The 24,242-nt window shown below is 41.3% G+C and overlaps 1 protein-coding gene across 14 annotated transcripts in view; it reads right to left on the reverse strand.

The window, feature by feature from the left end:
- The window catches only part of THADA (THADA armadillo repeat containing), a 328,075-nt gene that overhangs the window by 154,503 nt on the left and 149,330 nt on the right, over positions 1–24,242 (reverse strand). Inside the window, exon 29 of one of the 14 annotated variants that reach the window (XM_081833479.1) lies at positions 12,341–15,793. The exons of the other annotated variants lie outside the window; for them this stretch is intronic. Within the exon in view, the coding sequence (XP_081689605.1) occupies positions 15,652–15,793 (142 nt within the window). The 3' untranslated portion in view covers positions 12,341–15,651. Of the gene's footprint in view, positions 1–12,340; positions 15,794–24,242 lie in introns of those variants that run through there. 14 annotated transcript variants of the gene reach the window in all.

Here is a 24,242-nt window from a genome sequence, read left to right on the forward strand (position 1 = left end):
CATGGCTCCACGATGGAGCTTGTGGGCTATTCCAAGCTGTAGCTCACACCTGGAAATCGAGGGAGCATAAAAATATCTCCCAGCTAATAAAAACACAAGCTTTACAAGCATGGAGAAAATCTCAAAATAAGTGTGTTTTTTGGTTTTGTTTTTAACATTTGCAGGATCATGAAAACATTTCGGGATCTCACGTACACTATGGACTCTCTCAAGAGAGACAATGGATTTACAAACATACACACACAATTTCCCATATAATTCCAGGGGTTCATGACACACACCTAAAACCCATGGGGCAGGGCTCCCCAGACACAGGGCAACAATCTCCAGTTGCTCCTTTGCACACAGTGTGACTGTCAGGTATGTGCTCTGCTTTAGAGACAGGGAGACGGAGAACAGGACTCTGCTCACAGGAAATCACTGGTCTGGAGGGGAGCCAGACAGATAACCCCATGATCACAAACCAGGAGTACCCACGGACACACACACACACACACACACGGCTGTGAGCAGCACAGAGAAGCCAAGCAGGAGGCCGAGTTGGAAAGGCTTTCTGGAGGAGAGAAAGAACCTTCAAGTGAGGATAATACACACCCCTGAACTTCAGGAACCGTAGAGAACCTTGAAGAGTTTAGAATATAGTATTCTGAGCAGGCAATAGGTCTTCTGAGATCTTCCCCCCGCTTCCCCCTGTTTCCTAGACTGGTGGCTGAGCTTTATCCAGGTGTTTCCCTCTTTCTATTTACCCTCAGAAGCTGTTCCAATTTTCCTGGAAGGTTTCACAGGTAAGTGGCTGGACATTACCCAAACTGCTCATCCAAACCTCCTAGATGAGGCATGGAAACATCTACTGAGTGCCTAGAACAAGCACACGCTGGGATAGATACCAGAGAATCAGAGACAAAAGCCACACCCAGGCCACGGGAACCTATAGTGCAATGGGAAAGAAAGGCCAATCAGCCAGTGCTTCTCAGGGTCCCACGAAGTAACCATAAACTATTAGAGAAGAGCTAAGGGGAGACACGCGGAGAGGAGGGTGCATGGTCTGGGAGACATGGTCCAGCTGGGATGCAATGGGGGCCGGCAGAAAGAACATTCGGGTTTGGCCTGGGTCTTTCCCTGCATGAACCCAAACTGCCCCTCTGTGCATCCAGACAGAAGGAAGGGAATTGAGGATTATTGAATGCCTACTGTGTGTGGGGACTGGCCACATAGTTTAGACACACTATTTCATTTACTTCACTACATCTTCAGTACAATGTCCTTATCATCATCCCTATTTTAAGATGAGGAAAGTGAGGTTTCCCAACATACTTCAGATCATAAAACTAGTAAGTGGCAGATCCTGCATTCCAATTAGGGTCTGTCCATCTGCAAAATCCAGTCTTTTTTTTTTTTTTTAAGATTTTATTTATTTATTTGACGGAGAGCACAAGCAGGGGGAGCAGCAGAGGGAGAGGGAGAAGCAGGCTCCCCGCTGAGCTGGGAGCCCAAAGCGGGACTCGATCCCAGGACTCTGGGATCATGACCTGAGCCAAAGGCAGACACTTAACCAACTGAGCCACCCAGGCTCCCAGCCAAAATCCAGTCTTTCGAAGACTTGACAGTGCAGTTGCCTCAAAATCCTCAGTCTTGGAAAAGCTTTGGAAAAGTTCAACCTAGACAGCTGAAGTGTGAGTGGCTTACGGAGCCATTAAGTCTCTAATTGGTAGAAGGTGAAGCAACAACAATAAAGATGATGCTGATAACAACTAACACTTCCTGAGCAGCTACAGAGGGCCAGACTTAGTGTTAAAATCTTTGCATGTATTACATCATTTAATCCTCACAACAACACAGAATGGCTGAGAGAACATTTTGAGGCAATGCGAGGGAGGTATTTTTGAAAGGACTTCATAAGGTCCAGTGACCTTGTGTGAATCCCTCATTTCACAAGAATCAGAGGGCAAGTCTCCAGAGAAGCCTCAGAATGACTTCACGATCCAGCTAATACCCCCTTCCATTCTCCCTTACTGACATAACCAATGCTCCCCCGGTTCCTCTGCATTCCCAGACCCAGCTCCAGTCCTATCCTCACTTGCCAGAGGTCAAGTGGTACCTTGTACAAAACAGAAGCCCCCAAACTTCTGCTGCTGATAACGATGGTCACCCGCCTTCTCTAGATGCCCCTACCTGACCAAGGGGTTGGCATCTTGGGAGCTGGGCCGAGTTTAAAGAAGCTATGTGTGACTTAATCCCAAGTCCCTCACCTGATTTACTCAAGAATGCTTTGCCATGATGGTGTGTTTCTTACAGCAGGGCCATCTGCTGTCAGGGAATGGTCATCTATTGATAAAAGGTGCGATAACCCTACCTTGCAGGTTATCTCTGCAGGCTGCGTGAGAATGAAGAGGCTGAGACCTCAGGCTATACTACTTTAAAAGAAAAATCTTGCTATAAAGTTGACCTTGAATAACATGGGTTTGGACTGCACGGGTCCACTCATATGCAGATTTTTTTCAGTAAATACATTGGAAAAAATTGGGGGGAGATTTGTGTCAATTTGAAAAACTCACAGAGAACTATGCAGCCTAGAAATACTGAAAAAATTAAGAAGTAGGCATTATTGTAAGAATACAGCATACAATACATATACAAAATACGTGTCAATCAACTGTTTGTTATCAGTACAAAGCTTCCGGCCAACAGGAGGCTATCAGTTAAGCTTTGGGGGAGTCCAAAGTCATATGGAGATTTTCAACTGTATGGGGTGGGTCAGCGCCCCTAACCCCCGAGTTGTCCAAGGGTCAACGGCGTATGTTCTGTCAAACCAACCGGTGTTTCATCCTTAGCACCTGTGCCCATGCAACTCGCTCTCACTGGAATGAATGGCCTTTCACTCTCTACACTTGGGGAGCTCCTCTTCTTCTGAACTCTGCTCAGGTATCACTTCTTTTACAAAATCTTACTGCACCTCCTCCGGTCAGAAGCAATCACTTCCTTTCCCATTCTCCGTCCCTGCAACTGCATATTTAGATCTGTCAGAACTCAGGGCACATCTCATCTGCCTTCCCCACAATAGCCTCCAGTGTCATATTGGCTGAATCAAAATGATCTGGAGAGCAGGAACAGGGTCTTTATTTACTTATTTTTTAAATTCCAGTATAGTTAACAGAAACAGGGTCTTCATAGTTCTGAATAATACAGCACATAGGACAGGAGCTAAGAATATGTTCCGGAATCCAGAAGACCTTTGTTTAAATCCAGGTCCTGCCACTTACTAGTGTGTGACCTTGGACAGGTCAGTGAACCTCCTAAATTTTTATCTTTTATAAAATGGGCAAGAGAAATGACCTCATGGCCCTGTTGTGAAGCCTAAATGAGATAAAGCATATGAGATGCAATGCCTATGAGTTAGTGATTGGTAAGCGGTAGCTATTATTAAAGCAAACAGGTGGAATACCTTTCAAACTTAAAAGCTTTATCCACACATGTACAAACTCTCTAGTGTTCTCTATCTCAACCACTGGCTGAGGACACAGAGCTTTGCTTGTATCAAACACGCTTCAAGGGCTCACAAAGGCTACCCTTCCCCCTCCCCACCAAAGGAGCTGGGAAAGACAGATGGAAGATTGAGTTTCTTTGGGGCAACTGGCTGGTTTATGTGAGGCCCACAGCCTTCATTCTTCAGGTCCAGGGCCCAAATTTTATTCCAATCCTGTTTCTAATGCTGTTTCACCAAAGAGTTCTTTTTCCTTTCCATTGTGTATAGTTCCTAGTTTCAAATCTTGCTTTCAGGAAACATGTACGTGTGTGTGTGGGTATGTGTGTGTGCACAAAAGAGAGAAACCACTAAAAAAAAAAAAGTCTGTACCAGTGAGTTTGAAAACGCAGACATTTCGGTGCGTCCTGTGACTATTACATATGTTTTTGTTATAAATGTGGCGTTCCTGAAGCCCTTCTCCCACATTCTCAGGTGAGTTCAGTGCCCATCAAGGTTGCCAGATTCTCTACTTGTCCTTCCTATACCAATTTTCAGTTCATCAAAGGCCCTACCACCACCTGAACTCTGTGTTCCTTTTCCTGCAACTCCAACCGCTAGCACTTAAAAGTTGCGTTTACTATAATCTTGCCCTCTGCACAGCTCATGAATTTCTTTATTCAAATATATTTCTTGGAAGGATAATGGGTTCAGGACTTTTGAAGTCTGATTTTTTAAAATCCTTGGTTTGGGTGGTGAGAGAGAAATAAGAGCAGCAGACAGCAGCTCAACTAGAAATTGCACACTGCCAGCTCTCATGGACAGAAAAAATATATATGTATCTGCAGGCAGAACGTTTCGTTTAAATGTTTATCTACCGGGCAGCTCAAAGCGGTAACTGCTCTTTGCAAATTAACTCCAAACAACACAGTAGAACCTTTTTTAAAAAATGTTTTTATGAAGAAATGCTGACAATAATAAACCACAAGAGAACATCTGAAAACGGCAGTGTGTAACCACCTGGGACAGCCCGACCACAGGGTTAAGCCATAGAAGACACATTCTCCGAAGATCACCTCCACTTCGCCTCCGAGTTACCAGAGCTTTACACAGCCTGACCAGTCACAGGCTGTTAATCCCGAAGTGGTGAAAATGGCGGCTGCCAGGAGCTGGGAATTAGCCTCCATCACAGTGACACCCCTCCACTTGCCCCTGCGAGCGCTGGGCACAGCACTAAGCCACGTCTGTGGCAAAAACACAGGGGCTCGGGTGCACGACAGTGGCTACTTGCATCCACACCATTCCTTTTGGTGCTAGGAAATACAGCGAGGGAATTTTCCAGCAGGGGCGGAGGAAGTTTTCTAGCATGGTACTCACTTCAAAAATCTCTTTGAATAACGCTCTTTAATTATTTAGAATTACAAACATGTCTTAAATAAATGAAAGGATGCATGACTGCTGAATGCGAATCCCAGGTTACTTGCTGATATCAAAATATACAGACGAAGTATGAAAATTATATTTCATCTGCAATTTCATTTCATTCTTTCATTATTTTTTGCCTAGATAAATTCAATTTGAAGCTGAATTTTTCAGATTCCAACCAAATGGTCTAGACAGTTGGAAAGAAGGGGTTTTACTCTCTGGAGCAATGAAATGTGGTGTACCTTAACTTAACAATGATTCTTTCCTGACTCTGGGAAAAACATGAAAAAGACTTTATAGCAACATAAATACAAAGACTTCGGAAGCCCTAGAGATTAAAAGGGAATCATGAATTTTGGTCTTTACCCAAAATAAAATGGAGTATTAGAAAGGGGAAAAAATACAGATATCTAACATCAACAGCATAAAACTTGCCTAAACAATGAAAATAATCAGTAGATTTAGTTGGAGATTTTGGCATAGTCTTCCCTCCCCGTGCGTGAGTGGGTGTTCTCTCTGACCCTGAATCAGTAAGCTGCATACTGGTGTACTGGCCTCCTCGTGGACAGCTGGAAAAGCACTCTGGATCTACCCTCAGGGCTCCCGGGCTGGGATCAGCTGTGTGCAGGGCAGGAGCTGAGGCGGCCCCTCATGCAGACTGAGTGAAAGAGCTGCACATTCTTCTCAGTAGCAAAAGCCCTCACATTGTTTCTACTCTGGCTCCACAAAAGGCTGAGAGATGAGCACAATCAGACAGCCAGTGATTCTCTAAAGGGACTGAACATAATAGCATGTCTTCCTTCTTTCCTTGCAGGTAGTGTGTGGCTCAGAGAAAACAGTCCTGAACAGTCCCAAGGGTCTCCTTGGGATGATGGTCACTGCTCAAAGGCCAAGTTCTCGAAGCAATTTCATGGAGCTGAAAGTCACTCCATTAAACTTCACAACGTGTGGTTCCATATTTACCATGAGCGGTTTCCAGTTCACAAACACAGGACTGGGTGGTCAACTCAACAGACTACACAAAGGTATAGAGAGAATTTACCTTCTTCTTTTTAATCTAGTATATATAGGGAGAAGGTTCAGGAAGGAATGTTTTTGGTCCAGTTGAAAAAGTTTTGTTTTTAGCTTTCCAGTGTTTCAGAACCCATGATAGCTCTCTACTGCCACATTAAATACAAATTTCTCATTCTGGCATTCAAAGCATCCTCAATCTAGCCCAAGACTGGCTGAGCAAATCATAGGTGCCGAGTAAATCTTTCTTGAACCAACAGAACCTGACTCTTCAGGTGATTATATCTGAAAAGATATTAAAATCTCATAAAATCTAAAATCCTGTGAGTCAAGTGAGTGCTCAGCATACACTGATGATAATTTTTTTTTTATTTTTTAAAGATTTTATTTATTTATTTGACAGAGAGCGAGCGAGAGCAGGAACACAAGCAGGGGGAGTGGGAGAGGGAGAAGCAGGCTTCCCGCTGAGCAGGGAGCCCGATGTGGGACTCGATCCCAGGACCCTGGGATCATGACCTGAGCCGAAGGCAGACGCTTAACGACTGAGCCACCCAGGCTCCCACTGATAATAATTTTTAAATAAACACTTTTAAATGTGAACAAACTTCCCTTTTGACAAGAATTTGTTAGGTTTCTGAAAGATTCCAATACCTAAGACTAAAACTCAAGAAAGGAAAAAAGAAGGGAAGGTAGGATCATTCACTGTGTGCCTACTAGATCAGCCAAGATGCTAGGTATTTTTGAATATTTTATCACATTTTTAGTACTCATATAAACCCTTTAAAATAACTATATAATACAATATAAACATATGTAGGCTTTTGCTCTAGATGGTCTAGTGGGAACATGTACAGAATGAGTTACCAAATAAAATGTAACGACAATCAAATAAATTGCATTGTGCCAATTTCTTTCATTTATGGTAATGGATGTGTAATCCTTTGTAAGCCATTTATGCTACTTAACTCCAATGGTTAGAACTCATATTTGCAGACCCTATACATAATGAACTGGTGGCCTAGAAATGTTTCCTACTGCTCTAACCAGTGTTTTCCAAAACGAAACCTAAAGCTCTATATTATCTTTTTTTAAAAAGATTTTTATTTATTTGACAGAGCGAGCGAGCACAAGCAGGGGGAACGGCAGGCAGAGGGAGAGGGAGAAGCAGGCTCCCCGCTGAGCAAGGAGCCTGATACAGGGCTCGATCCCAGGACCCTGGGATCATGACCTGAGCCAAAGGCAGATACTTAACCGACTGAGCCACCCAGGCACCCCTATAATATATTATCTTTAAGAAAGGCAAATTAGTCACCAGGACATAATAACTGACCCAAAGTCATCCACCAAATTATACTCTTTGTAGCACAGCCATCAACCAGAAGTTAATGAGGAACCCTGTACCAGACTGGGACAGATCCCCAAAGGTTGTGGCGGTGTCCTCTGCTGACCTCGATTGATACTGATCACCTCTGCTCAAATCATCTACAGTCATTTAAGGTATAGCATTTATTTAGAGACAAGTTCAAAATGTCCAAGAAGAGAAATCCTTAACATTTTTAATGACAAGAAGAGATACATACAGGTCAGTACATTGGCTCTTAATTGGCAAGTGACTACTTTGGTGGAGGGAAAGCTGCTGTGAAGTAGAAACCCTCACATGAGCCCCTTGGTGTCTCTGGAGTGAGGCTACTTTTAAAACATCCTCAGAGTAAAATATTAGCATCTAGCAATATGGCCACAGGCAAATTACATAATGTCTTTTCACAGCCTCATCTGCAAAAGGAGATTAGAATAAGTCATCTCTAAGGTCCCCTTCAATAACCAAATCCTATAATTCAATGGACATTTAAACATCCCAGGCAGATAGCTATCTTTTTTATTTTTAAATATCTTTATGACCTTTCTTGACTTGTTCCATTGCTCAATCTCATAATAATATTGATGCCAATAATAAAAGTTTTATGTCTAACACTACTCAGACTCAATCTTTCTATACTTGGAGCCAATTTTCTCTAGTTTGAGCCTCTCTGGAGTTGGAGAACAAATGACCAGTGTTTTCGACACACAGGAAAACCCTTCATTAACTGTATTGGAATCCTGTCATTAAATCACCCCTTGCTCTTCCCTTCCACAAGCTAAAAACCACCTGACTTCTTTAATCATGTAGAACCTCTTCTCTAGAATCTAGTTAATTATTTTGCCTCTACAAAGAGTTAAATGAATCTTCCCAATATTATCAGCTAAAACAATGCTTTGTGCTACTGCTGGATAAGAGAAATTTGAGCATTTCTTTGGATTTCATTACTCTCCAGAGATTGCAATTTGTTTTTGCTAAAGCCAATTAATGCCCCTGAATGACCCTCCTCTGTTTCATAGCAACATTTCAAGATACAAATCAGAGAAAATGAATTTTAAAAAACCATACAGTACATGGAGAGTTTTGAAAAATTCCAAGAAATTGCATATATTTGGCCTAAAAAAAAGCACAAAAGAGTAAGGAATATTGAGATGTTTGCAACAGACCCACCCCAGGAAAGATTCTTTCCTCAAATGAAGACTGCAATTAGATAAATTGAGTCATACATCAGCAAGCCTACAGCATCCAAATGCCAACCGTATTTTTAAATACCTCAGGGAAAGTTTTATATCCTCCTTTGGTTGCCCCAATGCCCACGTTAGTATCACAGTCAAAAAGTACTTAGGTATAATTATACTCTTCCCTGCTGCAACTTAATTTCTTTTTGCTGATTCTATATGCCATAGAAATAAATGAATCTATGTAGAAAAGCATAACTTTTTGACTTCTGTCCAGAATATATTCTAAATAATAAGAAAACAAACAACCCAATTTAAAACAAAACTGGGTCAAACTCTGAACTCAAATGTCAACAAAGAAGATATATGGATGGCAAATAAACACATGTAAAGATGCTCAGCATCCTTTGTCATTAGGGAAGTTCAAATTAAAACCACAATGAGATACTACTACACACTCACTAGAAAGACTAAAATTAAAGGTAGAGCATACCAAGAGTTGACTGGGATATGGAACAACTGGAACTCTCATTCTTTGCTGGTGGGAATGTAAAAGGGTACAATCACTGTGGAAAACATTTGACATAAAAAGCTAAAAGACGCCATCCACACAACCTACTCATTCCACTCCTAGGTGTTTATGTTAGAGAAATGAAAATATAGGTCAATGCAAAGACTTGTACATGAATATTCCTAGTGCCTTTATTTGAAATAGTCAAAACTAGACACAGCACGAATGTCCAGCAACAGGTGCGTGTGTAAAAAACTTGTGGTACATCGGTACAATGAAATACTATTCAGTGATAAGAGGGAACAGATACACATAATAACATGGATGACTCTCAAAATTAATAATGCTGAGGTATAAAGCCAGACAAAATAGAACACATAATGTAGGATTCCATTTATATGAATGGAAATTGTATGAATGCAAATTAATTTATGGTGACAGAACACAAAATAGCTGTTGCCAGGCAACGGGAGCAGGGTGGCTGGAGAAGATTGCAAAGAGGCACGAGGAAACTTTCATAGGTGATGATGTGTTCACTATCTTGACAGGGGTGATGGTTTTATGGGGGCATAAACTTATCAAATAGTACACATTAAACGTGCACTTTACTTTATACCAATTAGACTTCCATAAGGCTGGCTTTAAAGAATAACCTTTCACGTACTTTAGAAAAGTTACTCTGCTATCCACAGCCCGTCTGGTTTTCCCTTCTCTGCCTCCAGCCCCACCCGCACAGCATCCCAAGTCTTCCCTTCCTAAGATCAAACAGGCCCAGTTATTTCCTTTGAACTTTTATGACCAGAATGAACTTTTCCTGGTGCCCTCTTAAATAATCAAATCAATAAACACTGAAATCCTAACGATTAATCATATAAGAATGAAAACACAAAAACTTTTTTTTTTTCCTGGGACAATTGTTCCCAATCAACATGCTGTTCTAGGACAGGCTGAGGGAGATTAAGTGACTTGCCCAAGCTCAAAACCGGAGTGAATGAACAAGCTGGGATTCAAAGTTAAGTCTGTCTGCCACGATTGCCTGTGCCAGTTGCAAAAACCAGTGTGCCTCAACTATGAGACATTTTTAACCACCATAGGACTGAACAGCAGTAACACATGTTAAAAGAAATTCAATTTTGTTACACTTATGTACACTTGACAACTCAAACCATTCAACTGAGCAAGGCCAGATTTGTTGGGCCAGCTTTAATAAACACATCTGCATTTAGCAGTAGGATTTTCCATGTGGTTATTAAGGTTAAACAGATATTTTTCCCCATCTTGAGTAGATTAAACCTGCTTCCTAATACCTTTTATTTTTGCTTATTCCATATCAAAAAGGCAAATTTCAACTTATCCCAGTTTGAATCATGCCAAATACTGAGAAAACAGAAGCCAAGTTAGTACACTGTTATTTAATATAGTCCAAATGAATACACAATGGAGACCACTGTGCAAAGTTTAAAGATGAAACAAAACTGATCACACACACACACACACATACCCTACCACTAATTAAAAATATACTAGTGTTACAACTATACAATTTCAGTGGTGGTGTTATCTTTGTTCGGAAGCAAGGTACACTGCTTTACGACTGAAACTCTCCAGCATTTCATTAGGTTACTAATTATAAGGAGAATCACATTACCTTTAAGTTCTTCCCTGGATTGTGACTAAGGCTTAATACATTAATTTCATGGTGATTGTATTTTAAGATGGGGAACATGTCAATAAAGAATTCTGGCCACATCCTCCAACAAGTACATGCCACTGAAGGATTGGGCTGTGATACAGTTTGATACATTTACTGGAAAAAAAAAAATCACTAATTCCCACTGCTAATTTTAGTGGCCAAGAGATATTTTATATTGCATTTCAAGCAAAAGTAGCATTCCAAGGAATCTTTATAGAAGGTATATACATGAATATAAAAAGAAACAAGAAAATTATTGACATTTATTTATTTTCATTTGAATTTAATAAACTTAGCCTCAATTCAGTATCATCTTACTTCCCAGCTTCCCTCCTTGCCCATCAAAAAAAGAAAAAAGAAAGAAAAAAAGTCAGTGCAAATTACATGAGTCATTCTTCAATCAAGCCAAGGATATAACCTTCAACCTAAGATTAAAAATATGGTGCTATGTGTGAAATTCAATACTGTTTAACTTTTGGGTGTTAAGATCTAATAAATACAACATTTCAAAGGAAAATTAAACAATCTGGATCACTTCCATTCATCGTCATGATTTCATCAGTAGATTTCTATGGCTGTGGCGACATTTGCTAATATTTGGATCCTAGGTAAACTGGTGGAATTTGCCATCATTCAGTTTATAATCTGTATCACCAGTTCGTACAAGGCACCGAAAAGTTCTCCACTCCCCTATATACTTCAAAGCATTTCATTTATTATTTAAATGATTATTCTGACAAAACCATTAGTCAAGAAGAGAGCAAAGAAATTTTATTTTTTTAAAGTGGAGATTTTTTAAGATGTGTCTTTCACACCAGACTGCTTTAATCACCCATGCTATTTCTGGCAAAATCTTTTATTTCCTAAAAGAATACTTTTTAAAAAAAATTCTAATTTTTCTTACCTATAAGAAAAGGTCAGGGCTTATTTTTACTGGTTTCACTCAAAATGAGTTTTATGTATTTTATTTTATTTTTTTAAGATTTATTTATTTATTTATTTGACAGAAAGAAAGACAGCGAGAGAGGGAACACAAGTAGGGGGAGTGGGAGAGGGAGAACCAGGCTTCCCGCCGAGCAGGGAGCCCGATGTGGGGCTCGATCCCAGGACCCTGGGACCACGACCCGAGCCGAAGGCAGACACTTAACGACTGAGCCACCCAGGCGCCCCAAGTTTTATATATTTTAAATTTACTTTAGCTTCTTCCTAGGTTCCTATATTTTCTTGCCTTTTCTACAGAAAATACTAAATTTGAGAAAAGTATTGCTGAAACCATGATGAATGTCTCACAACTTCTTCAAAGGATGGTAGGAACAAGTGCCTAAGCACACTCTTACACAGGGTAAAAAGAAGCATCTTTTAGTCAGGGTTCTGAGTTCAGGACTTCCGGGGCTAACGAGAAAGAAAGTTTCAGATTTGGAATAGGGTTATATTCATATTCTTTCTTTTTTTCTACCCTGAAATTCATGCCGCAGCTAGGTCACCAGGGAACATGTTTGCAGGGCTTAAGAAGTTTCTTGGTCTAGTAAAAAAAAAAAAAAAGGCAACAGTGCAGTCTTCAAAAAGAACCCCATCACCAGTAAAGCTGAAAGAACTGGCTGAGTCACAGGTCAAGTGCCTTATAACAAAAATGGGTTGGGCTGAGGACAGAACCTGACAGGACAGCATAAGGTCAGGTGCGAGTTTAATTCAGTGAAGAAACATGTGCTTGACCACTTAATGACTGCCAGGTGCCACAAAGGAGGTTAAGTCACCTAATACCCCTTCTGTCATGGTGCATTTCAGCACCACTCTTTGAGCATCAGAGCAATAGATGCTACCTACTATTCCAGCCATCAAGAGACCTTATTCCCCTCTTTTGTTACATTTGTGGAAGGAGAGTGGCTATAGTGGTTTAGAATCAATCATTTTCAAGATAGGGCTCTTCCAGTTCCCAAATGTCCCAGTACGTCCAGATGATGGTGGCAAAACAGTTTCTTTACCTGGTGTTCATCAAGGTGCTCAGTGCTCGGTGCTCACAGCCTCACGGCTCTTAAAAGGGTGAATAATGCCTTACATGCAACAATAATTCCATTCAAAATAAAGCAGACCATGTAACCCAACCCTTTGGTATTTCCAACTGAGACCAAGTACTGGAGCTGCCAGGAAGCAAGCATTATTCATTCATTCATTTATTTATCTTTACTGTGATAAAATATAGATAACATAAAATTTACACATTGTTAAGTGTACAGTTCAGTAGCATTAAGTACATTTTCCAGGCAGTTTTAGGACATTTTAGACTCTGGCCTCAATGTCTAGATAATCAGTTATTCACTGGTTGATACTCATGGCTTCACAGAGATAAATGTCATTCTATTTCCAGGTAACTTCTTGGCTAAGTATTCAAAGTCAGAGTTCATTCAACACACTAGGGTTTGCATGCTTGAGGTGAAGAATGAACCACCAAACCCATTTGTCCATTTCCTTCCAGATGGAAGATAGAAACTCTGATATTCTCTTCCTTGCCATTAAACCTTTCGGAAAATAAGGAACCCACTATTCCCTGACCTTTGGGATTTTTACAAACATCAGACTGCAGTTCAGAACACAGACAAGAAACTGTCCAAGGAAAACATGCCCCCAAACGAACAGGATATAAACAGAGCTGTAACTAGGTAATTAATGGTAGGGACTTGACTCCCCTCACTTCACTTCTCTGATAACAATCTGGCATTTTATCAGCAGGGTCTTTTATCTGGAAGGATTCACTGTGTTCTGCTGCCTGGAACTATTCTGGGAAGGGACAAAGACAAGCTTTCATCTTGGAAAGGAAATGGAACCACATCTAGAAGGGATAAGGAAGAGGCAAAGCTGTAAAAAACAAAAACAAAAACAAAAACAAAAAACCCTCTAAGTCTTTCCCGGCCAGAAGGGAGAGGTAAATAGAAAACAGGATGCCCCCTTTCACTGAAAGCACGAAAACAAATCCTGGTGGGGAAGAAGTCACTGCAGTCCTCACCCAGGCCACATGTGTGAGGGTGGCAACTTGCTTTCTGCCTTTGTTCCAAGTTCTGCATCCTCTCTCCCCACCAGCCTTATCCCATCCCCAACACTTCACCCAACTAATGCCTTCTATTTCTCTTCCTGTCAAAACCCAAGAAACTTAAACTAAATCATACTGTGGTATAACTAATAATCACTTAAAAGTAATATGCCTCACAGTGGGAGTTCCATTTTAGAAGGGACCGAAACCATATACTTAAATAATGAAAATCTACCTGTGAAATTTCCAAGTTCAGCTCAAAATGGAGGAGGCATCTGAGAAAACTGGGTGGGCAGAAGGCACTGCTTAAGACTTCTGAAATCATTGCAGATAGGTTTCAACTACCCTAGGAGTAAAGCTGGTCCGGGTGAATGACTACAGTGGGGTTAGAATCCGGCCCTGTGACTAGCTCCATTCCTAAGGGGAAAAGGGACTGCCAGGGAGTTCATATTAATTAGTAGTAGAAAGCATTCCCTTATTTTCCCTCCACACACGGCCATTCCACTTAGACCTCATAACATGTCATGGATTGGTTGTGGAAGGACTTGGGAAAAGCAGGGCTTTGAATTCCCCAACCTACTTAGAACTGGGAGTATTTATCTCGGGTTGAACCAGGGTGGCTGCTGAGTTCCAAAACCCACAGCCTGGGGATTATAAAGTCAGCGCACAGCTTTTGCCTTGTGATACTGCTGCCCTTCTGTCAGGCTCTGAGGCAGTCCTGTGGAGGCCCCTTGGCTCTATTCAGGGCCCTCATGGCAGACAGTTCACATAGTGCAGACAAGGGGACGGTGCTAGGAAGCCTCTCTGCTGGCCAGCGTTCAATGGGGAATTCTATCAGGACATGGCATTCCAAAGCTGCTACTTTCGGGACGTGTTCAACCATGCGGCAGAAGGCAAATCCCCCTCTAGTCTTTTCAAGTTTTCCCTAAGTCCAGTTTTTATTCTGGCTATGAGTTAAATTCTGATGTCTTAAATCATGCAGAAAAAAAAAAAGCAGGCAAAAAGTGATTGAATTATATTAATTATATAGCACTGAAGCTCAGCTAGAAAACAAGAACTACATTTCTTAAGTTTCTCTTCACTAGACTTATGCAGGTTATAATTAGTATTAAATGAATTTCACTTTTCATTTCAGCCAAGCTGAAAAGAAGCTGAGCCTTAAACTCTGGCTTTATAGGAAAAAGATTCTTCTGGGGGAAAAAAAAAGAATAAACAGTTAAGCAAAAAACAAACCCACATTATTTACCCATCACGTGAAAGGACAGCCTTAAGGGACTCACTTGTTTAGTGTTCGAAAATATTTTCTACCCACTGCTTCGTAAATTATTTTCTTGTCTGTGTGACACATCCTTCAGTAACAATTTAGCTTTTCCTTGGCTACCTAGATATATTTCCATAGTTTCTACCCAAACAGACGACTTTTTCCTGTACTATTGTAATAATCAAAAAGGAGATGTTTATTTACATAGCATCGCCCTTCATACAAATATATATTTTTGTTAATTCTCTGGACATTGTAGAGACCGAAGAGAAAAATCTCATTCGCGTGGTCCCACCTAATTTTGATTTTGTGATTATTTAGACTAAAGCCGAGCTGAAGTTTACATTTGGGACTGAGAGTTTTCATTTAGAGTTAGGAGAAATATGGCCATCTCTTGGGGACCGGTGGCCAGGACATAAACATCCCAGGCCAGAAATTCTCTGCTACAAAAGAAAAAAACCACCCAGGGGGCACATCTAGCTCTCAGAGTGCCTCCCAGCGGGTTTTGGCTAGGAGTCTTTGGTTAGTGAAGGAGGGAGGTGGGACTGTGCCTGCGAAAAATGCAAAAGTGAGAAAGAAGGGCAGGGGGGCAGCAGATTTCAACCTACCTCAGAGGCCTTGTGCTGTGGGTTATCAACTACTATACAGTAACCAGAGGAGACTGGTATCCACCCACTGGAGCAGTTCCCCGAAGTTACTATATGCAGTTTGGAGTAATGAAACCTTCATTTCATAATAGGCTGTAGTCTGAACACTTCACTGATTCTGACTGGCCATTTTTCCAGAGAAGTTTAGGATTACCACATAAGAAAACGTTGACAATTTTAAAAAATTTCAACATGTACTGATAGCCTTGTGATTCTGTCTTCTTTCTAAGAGAATAAAAAAGAGTATGATCAAGTAAGCTACTGTGTGTCTTATGTAAATGTTTGTTGCTGTAATTTTTTTCTTTTTCTTTCAACAACTCTGAAGGTTTGCAAAGTTCTGTGAAGTTTCACCCGTGGAAATGTAAGATGGTAGAGACAGATGAAAAATATATTCTCTAACAGTTTAAAAGTTATGCTGAAGGAGCAGCCCACAAATAATCTCATTAAGACTTTATGCTTCTTGGGCCTCAAGACACATTTTCTCCTTGCTAAGACACCAACAGCTGTGCAATGACCCCGATTTCCTATTATAAGGAAAATATCTTTTTAAGAAATTCTCAGTATTTCTCAAGAATCTCAGAACTTCAGTTGAGCCAGTTTTATTTAGCAACCTGTCACAACCACTTGGGCTTAACTGCGAGCTTTTTCTTCCTTTTCTACTGATTTCAGATTAGAAAATGTGACCACCGCCAGGGCAATGCCCAAGGTGGGTGGAGGGAGGCAATCTCAAGAAAGCACAGTAAGTCCAAATGTTTGTTCTTTAAAATTGCAGGTGAATTTTGGCATGTCATGGAGCATCATAAACAGATGGGTAGAGAGCCGTACTGTGACGTTAGGTTCTAGTGTAGCCAGGCAGTGGCAAAGAGCCTGGGTGCCAGAGCGAGGCTGCCCGGTTCAAACCCCAGCCTTATCACTTCCTAGCAGTACGACCTAGGGCACATTTCTAAACTGTCTATGGCCCAACCTGTCCTCTCTGTAGGATGGGGATAATAATGTTATAGACCTCACAGTGTCGTCACGATGACTAATGAGTCAGTATGTATCAAGTCCTAAAACAGTGCCTGGCCCAGAGTTAAACATTTGCTAATTATTATCATTTATCACTAATTTGATGGAAAAAATCATCAGAGCAAAGGCAGGGACCAAGAACCAGCATAACACAAGGGATACCCGATTATGCCAAAAATCTTATCTATCTGGTGCTCCACTGTATTTCTATTGTGCCCGACATACAACCGATGTTTGCAGTAAATATCTGTTGAGTAAATGAATACATGAATCAGTCCTCATAGACTGACTCCTTAACGAATCACATTTTTTTTTAAAGCATTTTTTTTTAAAGATTTTATTTATTTATTTGAGAGAGAGAGTGAGAGAGAGAAAGAGCACAAGAGGGGGGAGCAGGAGAGGGAGAAGCAGACTCCCTGCTGAGCAGGGAGCCCGATGCGGGACTCGATCCCAGGACTCCAGGATCATGACTTGAGCCGAAGGCAGTCGCTTAACCAACTGAGCCACCCAGGCGCCCACGAATCACATTTTTATTGTGGACATATGATGCTTACTCCTTCTGGGCCTTGGCTTTTCCATCTCCAAAGAAAGGTACCAACACCTGTCACTTGCTATCTCAAACTGATGATCATCAATACGAGAAAAAAAGCAAATCATTCCAAACTTACTGGAGGGATATCAAAAGTCAATGACTTTTTAAACCAATGTTTCTTTGTTACTGAGTATGCATGAACATAGTCAATGACATCAGGAGGATCCTCGTGATACTCAGGCAGTCCTGATTCGAACATGTTTCCTTTCAAGGGGTCCTCTGACTACAGCTGGCCAGGTGGAATGTGATGTTAGATGTTGTGCTAGGCCCTAAGAGATGGCTGTCTAAGTCTTTAGGGTGCAGAGGAATTACCTGGGGGCTTGTTTTGAAATTGCTGACTTTCAGGTGTCTACGGAACAGGCAGAAGGAGTTGGCCAACAGAACAATGAATCTATGATTCTGGACCAGTCCTAGATCTAGGACATCACTGTATGTGAGGAGCAACCCCAGATAGTGCATGCTAAGTGAAAATGAAGAGAGCAGAGGGTAGGGCAAAGAGGCACACCAATATCTGGGAGGCAGCAGGAAGGGGTCCTGCCAGAGATGTAATGGCCAAAGAAGGCCACAGAGGAAAGAGTGTCACGAAGAAGGGAGTATGCAATAGTGTCAAATTCCAGAGAAAGGTAAAGAAAGATGAGCACTGAAAAGCATCCAGTGGCTTCTGGGACTAGGTCACTTCTATTGCATCTTTGCAGGGGCAGCTGCAGTGAGGTGGTGGAAGAAGCATCCAGTAGTTTAAGGAATGAATAAGAGGGGAGGGAGTGGAGCCTGTAAACACAAAAAAAAACTTTTCCAAATGTCTGGCTATAAAACTACAGAACTATGGTGGGAGGTAGAGTGGGCGCCTCTATGGAGAGTCTAGGCCTGTTGGCCTCTATTTTCTCTTGCAAATGGGAGGTGATGAAAGTAAGGGCATTGGGTTTGGGCAACGACACAAAGTAGGCCCTCAGCAAATATATTTAAGGGACAGGTGAACTAGTGACGAAGAGCACTTGCAAAATAAGGTAGAAGACAAGAATAAATGGCGAAGAAGGGAGTATCTGTAACTGGTGTGGAGGGGGAGGCAAGATGAGCAGTCAAGAGTTTCAATGCTTGGGGCGCCTGGGTGGCTCAGTTGGTTAAGCATCTGCCTTCGGCTCAGGTCATGATCCCAGAGTCCCAGGATGGAGTCCCACATAGGGCTCCATGTTCAGCGGGGAGCCTGCTTCTCCTTCTGACCCTTCCCCCTCTCATGCTCTCTCTTTCTCACTCTCTCTCTCAAATAAATAAAATAAAATCTTAAAAAAAAAAAAAAGAGTCTCAATGCTCAAGGTGAGTGAGGAAAATAAAATACGAAGGAAAAAGTAAAAGGATATGGGGGTGAATGCATCTTGTGCAGCTGATGTGACTAATGCAGCTTGCCTTAACTAGATTATAAATAGACTGGTAAGGGTCAAGGCCCAGGGGAGAGGGAGGGAAAAAAACTGTGCCAGTCAGGGAAAGATATTCCAAACACGCTGGGTCATTATTTTCCCCTGTCCTCATTTTAAGCCTACTATAATTCATCTTTGCCTTCCTACTCTATTCCCTAATTCGTATTTGCTGCCTAAAGAGAAAGACATACATTTTTTTTATCTTAAAATGTTCCCTACTATGTAGGATAAGATGACCGCCTAAGTTGGCATTTGGGGCTTGCTACTGTCAAAGCCTTCAATTCAGCATTAAAAATGCCTGCTGAGCACCTTGGCTATAATTCTTGAGAAAGTAATTAAGACCAAGGAAATAAAGCTCCTTAGGGAAAGATATCATTAAAATATCTTAAAATTTAAACATTACTATGTTTGTAATAGTTTTCCTACTACTATTATTATTTCCATATGCCTTAAATGTATAAGTTGGAGCGAATACTGTCCTTTATTGAAATTAGCAAAGAGTGTCTATCAGTTTCTCTTGTTAGGCAGCAAACCATGTATTTTGTAAATTTCCTGGGTCAACCCTTGATTCAAGTGAAAGCAAAGCTCTTTATGATGACTTCCAAGTTATGAATCATAAAACTCTCTTCCTCTTGTTAGATCCAACCGTCTACAGAGTAGACAGCCTGACTTTTCTCTCGTCTTCTGTGAGGGGCTAATCACCATGGGGGATTTCTAAAGGTCCTCAAGACAGCAGACTGAATTCCCTTATTCTTTTCCTGCCTTGCTACTGGGAAAGCTTTCTGAACTTCTCCAAGAGTACTGGTGCTCTTCCCTTGTTTATAGGCCCTTGGTCCTTAGTGTATCTGTCACATAATTCAGGGGTTAAAATTCAGTGTGTTTTATCTCACTAGCTAGATTTGCAAGTTCTTCAAGGATGAAGACCTTTCTTTACTTTGCATCTTTCCCAAGACCTGACACTAGGTAGGTATGCAATAGATGTTTAACAACTATTTCGTCAATCTATTAACTGATTGGCTTCTAACTTTTAGAGTGAATGGCAGCAATAGGCCATGGATTATCATCATTGTCAAAAATTTCACCTAAGAATGAAGCCGTTTGCAGATCAAATCACTTGTTCTAACATGACCTGAATTGGCCTGTTGAAGTAACAGATAACACTGAAGAAAAGCTGGTCCGTACAAGTTTTGTTTTTTTAGCTTGCTTTGTCAATGCATTCCATAAGAGGTGAACTCCTCATTCCTTTTGCTCAAAAACATATTTAGAAAATGGTCTTAAAGAGATCTGGCACCAGAGATGAAGTTGGCCAGGCCCCTCTCTAGGAACTAAGAGATAAAAATCAGTGACAGATGACAGAGTATCCTTTTATACCAGTACTCTTTGCAAAAAAGCCACACAATGCAGGAAACATGATTTCATTCCACATGCTGAACCTCAGTTACCCTTGGGTAAAATTCAGAATTTCAGAAGGCCGTGAGCACAACGTTCCCCATAAAGCACTAGGTAGGCAGGGCCATGGTAGAAAGGAGACGGAGTAGGTAGCTGCCCAAACTGTGATATCACCAGCATTAGGAAACAACCTTCCCATCTCTGCTTTTAGGTCCTCCCCTGTGTAAGGCCCCAAACTCCAAAACCAACTTTCACTGCTGTATTTCAAAATGTATGTCTCCGTAATACAACAAATAGCCCCAAGGAAGGTAATGACCAGGGTCATTTACGCATCTGTATGAAAGGAAGGAGTGGGCACAGGTTTTTGGCTTGTAGGCAAAGAGGAAAATGGAGCAGCTGGAAAACCCCTGAGCAGGACTGAACATGTGCACCTTGATGATCTTGCCCAGAGCCTGACCTGGTATCAGAGTCACACTAGGAAAGCCAGAGGTCAGAGTTTCCACACACTGATGGGAGGCAGTTCCCTTCCTTCATCCAACCATAGCTGGCAGATCAGGACAGTATAGGGACATTCCTAACCTTTAGTCCCAATCTCAAAGGCTCACGGAATTCAGCAGTAACCATAGGAGGGGTGGAGTTCTGGACCTCTAGGAGGGACAGGTGGGAACAAGTCCTACATTAACAGCACCGGCAAAGACCTATTCTCAGTGGTCTCTTCTTGTCATGGGCTAGGCTTGGGGACTCTTATATTCTCTCTCTATAGGCATCTCTGTTCAAAGAAGAGCCTTCAGGAAGTTTGGACAACAAAGAGTTATCTATTTTAATCACTTTTCAGAAAAGCATCTCTCTGACTTTTCTCAAAGACTCAGATGTTCCTTGTACTTGTCAGAAAACAAATGTGGTTTCAGCCAACATCTGGAATGGAGAAAAATATAGCAACCACAAAAAAGATAATTAAATTAATAAGGAATGCTTTTCAGACATAACATCCCATAGGCCAAAAAAGTGTTTTCAGAACTCTCCAGAACAAAGTTATAGAAGTTACTTAGAAGCTAAATTTAAGTGAATTAACTGCTGCAGGGCACCATGTAGGAGCAGACCACTGTGACCCTGTGGGCCATACTAAGAATGGCTCCCCAACTTCTTTTCTTTGGGAGACAGAGTAGCCCATAAATAAAAATGTACAAATAACATGTTATAGGTTCAGAGGCAGGCTTATCATTTCCTTCACTGCACATTTGGAATATACATCTAGGTTGCTCAGCTGTTCCAAAATAAGACATCTCAAAAAGATGCCCTGCTGGTCATCTCGCTCAACCTCAGATGTACTGCATGTGATCAATTTTCCTTGAATACTTTCAATGACCTGCAGCTCAGTGTTATGGAAATCTGTTCATTCCCCTGATGGAGAATGCTAACTTTCACAAAATTCTTCTTTATATTAAAATCTGAAATCTATCTCTTACTTTCCCCTTGGGAGCACAAGAAAGAAATTATGTGCCTTCTGCCATATGGCAGCTTCTCAAGTATGTAAAGACCATTACCATGTTGCCTCTGACTAGATCTTTTCCAGTCTAACTATTTCCAGATGTTTAGCTTCCTCCTTATCTTGGTTATCTCCTCTGGATAAATATTAGTTTATCGGTGACCCTCCTAAAATGGGAAGCCCAGAGCAGAATAACAGAAGAAGCGCAATGATGTAGGTTTAATCTGACCAGCAGAGTTCAGGGGTCCGGACTACAGTCTTCACTATCTGGTAACAGCAACTGTGTCACATTGCTTCCTCAGGACTCACCAGGAAATGCCGTTTCCCAAGATTTTTTTCATAAAAACTGCTAGGGAGCCAGACAGCTCTCATCCTGTATGTACATAATTTTGACTTTTCTTTAGAAAATCAGAATATGACACATATCTCTATTAAAAGACATCTTGATAATCTCAGCCCATCAATCCAGGCTTCCAAGGCTATTCTGAATCTTATTTTTAAATTATGGACAATGTCAGACATATCATATAACAAAGGGTACACAGAATAATATGACAATCAACCACTTGCCCAAAATCTAGCTTAAGAACACATCACAAATAAAACTGAAGCTCCTAGTATATGTTTCCTCAATTTTATCCCTTCTTTCCCAGCCACATAGAAATCATGGCCACCAGCCTGAATTTTTGTTTGTCACTCCCATGCTTAAAGACTATTTTGAATTTTGATCCCATCACCACTTATATTTATGTTATATACAAATCCGATAAGCATGCAATCTAGTCTGTGTTCATTTAAGTAAGTAATTCAAATGTTGAATAAAGCAGCATTGTCATCATCTATCAGACTGGTAATCCCATCAAAACAGTGAGGTGACTCAGGCATGACTTATTCTTAGGGAATCCTTACTCGACCTCAGCAAACAAAGTGTAAAGCTTTTGCAAGTAATACACTGAATGATCCAGTCTAAAACAATCAGTATCAACACAATTGTTTGGTCACTGGTAAAATACGTCTTTTCCCTTCTCTTTTGAAAATCCTTCTGCAAGCTCCCAGCAGAACATTGCCATCCCACATTTCTCCAAATTACTGACATAGTTCTAGGCTCACATGTACCCAAGGCTCTAAGTTACTGGGTCCAGGGATTTGCCTTCATCAACAGGACAACACGGTGTTTTTTTTTTTTTTTTTTTATCTGCTCCCCTACATCTGGCTTCAGGGCCTTCCTTCCAGTTAACTGGTTGAGACAAGCCAAAGCAGGAGTTTAAAAAGTCTGCCCTCTTTCTATCACCATCAACCCCTTCCTTCTCTATTGAATTTTTCTTAAAAAACAAACCGGAAAGCCTTTTATCTGCTGTTTTGTAAGCAGTATTAGCCCCATTACACAGATTGATAGCTGAAGCACCCAGGGGCCCTCCGATTCATGCCATAATAATCTGGAAGGCTTGCATATAGATAGTTCTATGACTTTCAGCAGAAAAATGACATCTCCCTCCTTCCCTCCTTCTTCCATTCTTATCAATCCAGGCTCCTCTCATTTTGCTAAAGCCTGCAACAGGGTAGCTGTGAGGGGGGCCTCCCGAGCAGTTTGCTGGACAGCAGTCAGGGCAAAGGGGTTCAGAGGCCAGGAAGGACTCAGCTCACAGTCCCATGAAGCCGGAGAGGACCTAGGCAATATTCAATACTTGAATCTGATAGATAAGGAAACAGAGGGTCAGTGAGGTGAAGTTAAAATAAAGGTAAATGTCAGAGCTCATACTGGAACACAGGACTCCTCAAAGGCCAGGTAAAACACAAGACCCAGCTGAGCTTCCCTTCTACCTAACCAGTAAGCAGTGGGTTATGAAATGTGGCTCCAATACTGTAGGACTAGGAGTCCCTAGTACTTCAGATACACAGATCTGCTAAGAGACCAAATGTCTCAATTCGCAGTTACTTTCATTTCTAGGTTAATAATTCAGTCTCTGTGCCCAAACCTGGGTGAGGCAGAGAAGGGGACAAAAGAACAAAAACAAACCAAAAAAACCCAGAGTGGCTTCTGCATGGAAAGAGGTTAAGATTTATTTGGAGAGAATAGCACTGAGCATACAAAGTACAGTTATTTATGATACAGTAGTGATGAATGGTAGGATAAGAGGTTAAAGTAACAAATGCTACAGCCTTTCAGAGGGAGAGATGAGCCGGGGCTGAAGTGAAGAGAAAGGGAGGAGGGCATGTCTTCTTCCTTCCCAGCAGTGTTTCAACTGCTCTCTGCCTGTTTATCTCTCTGTAAGGCAAAGCCGACCTACTTCTCTGCAAGCATTCTGGGAAGACAGAGCAGATAGAAATGTGCCATGCAGCCTTGAAGGGGAGTTCCTGGTATTATAATCACAAACGAAGGTAGAAGCCATCCATCGCCTACTGCAAAAGCCCCAACTCTACATCATGGAAAACCAGTTCCTTCAACTCCACAACCTAGGCAAGGAGTAATGTGGTAATCCTTAAATTATGTAACTTTCAAGGACAAGAAAACAAGGGCCAATATTACTTCTCAATAGCACAGGCTTGGAAGGCCTAACTCAGTTTTCGTACCTCCTACCCTTCTTCCCTTTTTAAGACTGGTACAATCCAAAGGTCCCATGAAATGCTTTTTATTTATTTTTATTTTTATTTTTATTGTTATGTTAATCACCATACATTACATCATTAGTTTTTGATGTAGTGTTCCATGATTCATTGTTTGTGCATGACACCCAGTGCTCCATGCAGAATGTGCCCTCCTCAATACCCACCACCAGGCTAACCCAT

This window comes from Leptonychotes weddellii, chromosome 10 (genome assembly GCF_054177405.1).
Source record: "Leptonychotes weddellii isolate Sample4059 chromosome 10, ASM5417740v2, whole genome shotgun sequence".
In the NCBI taxonomy this organism is placed as follows: Eukaryota; Metazoa; Chordata; class Mammalia; order Carnivora; family Phocidae; genus Leptonychotes; species Leptonychotes weddellii.